Source organism: Etheostoma cragini, chromosome 19 (assembly GCF_013103735.1).
Source record: "Etheostoma cragini isolate CJK2018 chromosome 19, CSU_Ecrag_1.0, whole genome shotgun sequence".
In the NCBI taxonomy this organism is placed as follows: domain Eukaryota; kingdom Metazoa; phylum Chordata; class Actinopteri; order Perciformes; family Percidae; genus Etheostoma; species Etheostoma cragini.
Genome location: NC_048425.1, coordinates 198,787 through 200,734, shown reverse-complemented (window position 1 = coordinate 200,734; position 1,948 = coordinate 198,787). Strand labels below are relative to the sequence as shown.

Below are 1,948 nucleotides of genomic sequence, written 5' to 3'. Positions count from 1 at the left end.
CTCTTTTGACTGACGGAGCTGCCTGAGTCTTGCTGTGAACCAGGGTTTTTGGTTGTTATATGTGCAGAAGGTTTTTGTTGGCACACACATGTCCTCACAAAAGCTGATGTATGATGTCACAGTGTCAGTTAGTCCGTCCAGATCAGCTGCTGCAGCCTCAAAAACACTCCAATCAGTACAGTCAAAGCAAGCCTGTAGATCCAGCTTTGACTCGTTGGTCCATCTTTTCACCCTCTTTACAACAGGTTTAACAGATTTAAGTTTCTGCCTGTATGTCGGGACAAGATGAACCAGACAGTGATCAGAGAGTCCCAAGGTTGCACGTGGGACAGAGCGAAAGGAGTCCTTTAATGTAGTATAGCAGTGGTCCAGTATATTAGGGTCCCTGGTGGGACACTTAATATGCTGTCTATACTTTGGGAGTTCTTGGCTGAGGTTTGCCTTGTTGAAGTCCCCAAGAATAATGAGCAGGGAGTCAGGATGTTTTTTCTCCACGTGAATAAAATGGTTTGCAGTTTAGGAATAGTGACTCTAAGTTGGGGCTGCAGGATTTTTCCAGAACTGTGATATCTGTAAACCAACCTTCGTTTATGTAGAGACAGAGTCTGCCTCCCTTTATTTTCCCCGTGAACTCCTGTACGCGATCCGCCCGGTAAAGATTAAATCCCGGGAGGATAAGTGCACTGTCCGGGATGCGCGGAGTGAGCCAGGATTCGGTAAGCAGAGGGCGGCAGATCTGCAGAAGTCCGAGTTAGTTCTGTTGAGAAGCAGCAGTTCATCCATTTTCTTGGCCAGAGAGCGGACATTCGCCAGGTGGTTGGAGGGGAGCGCGGTGCGAAAGCCCCACTTCCTCAATTTAACAAGCGCGCCAGCGCTCTTCCCCCTCCGGCGTCTCCGGTGGATCCCTTAGAGAGCTGCTCCGCGTCCAACTAATAACTCAGAGAAAGTTCCAGGTTTGGAAAATAGCGGTGGAAAAACATGAGGAGTTGAAAGTCCAATATTTAAGAGCTCATCTCTGATAAAAGTTACCAGAGAATGTTGGCAGAAAACAGACAAAATAAACAAAAACACGAAAAGCACAATGGAGCGTAGTCCAGAGGCGGCCATCTGCGGCGCCATCTTGTCTTGAATATCTCTCCAGTTTTGCATTGCACACTATGATAAAATTACTGGCTGAGATGTTAAACTGTGAACCAAATGTTGAACCTCTATTTGTAATAATTTACTCTTTATTGATCCCTTATTGGAAAATTACCTTTTACACTCTGTTATTACACACAGCCCTGAACTGCACACACATGCTCAGGTCCTGTACATGCTCTAATGGACAATTCTCGGGAGGGGGAGGACCAGCGACCCTCCCGCTACTGCCACCCCAGTACATAATATCTTAAAAATATTGAAATTCAGAGACCTACTGCAAAGACCCACCTGTAGACAACTGTTATAACAAATAACATGACTTTTTGTTATTAATAGTAGTTTATTATTGTTTTTCAGACCTGATTGTGGTAACTGTGCATCCTGGTGATGATGTCACTCTACCATGTCAGGCTCCTGATTCCTCCATCAGAGCTGTAGAGTGGAGCAGACCGGACCTGAAGCATGAGTATGTTCTCTTGTACAGAGATGGACACCTGGATCCGCACCACCAGCACCCGTCCTTTAGGGACAGGGTGGACCTGGTGGACAGAGACCTGAAGGACGGAGACGTGTCTTTAACTCTGAAGAATGTGAACATCACCGACACTGGAACATACGAGTGTCGAGTTGCATCAGGTGGTTCAAGACGGAAAAAGAGGACCTTCATCATCTCTGAGCCAATCAGAATCATCCATCTGCAGGTTACAGAGCCAGGTGAGGTCGTCTGTCTCTGGGTGTTTTTCTACAGGTTACAGGTGAGGTAGTCTCTCTCTGGGTGTTTTTCTACAGGTTACAGGTGAGGTAG

At 46.5% G+C, this 1,948-nt stretch overlaps 2 protein-coding genes across 5 annotated transcripts in view; one reads left to right on the top strand and one right to left on the bottom strand.

Annotated features, from left to right (window-relative positions):
* Positions 1–1,922, top strand: part of LOC117962144 (programmed cell death 1 ligand 1-like) — a 3,307-nt gene extending 1,385 nt beyond the window's left edge. The window contains exon 2 of one of the 2 annotated variants that reach the window (XM_034901261.1): positions 1,500–1,922. In XM_034901261.1, coding sequence (XP_034757152.1) covers positions 1,500–1,907 — 408 coding nt within the window. In that variant the 3' untranslated portion in view covers positions 1,908–1,922. The remainder of the gene's footprint in view (positions 1–1,499) is intronic. The other variant, XM_034901260.1, reaches the window with a different exon arrangement.
* Positions 1–1,948, bottom strand: part of LOC117962117 (sialoadhesin-like) — a 194,299-nt gene that overhangs the window by 87,833 nt on the left and 104,518 nt on the right. The gene's annotated exons all lie outside the window — the stretch shown is intronic.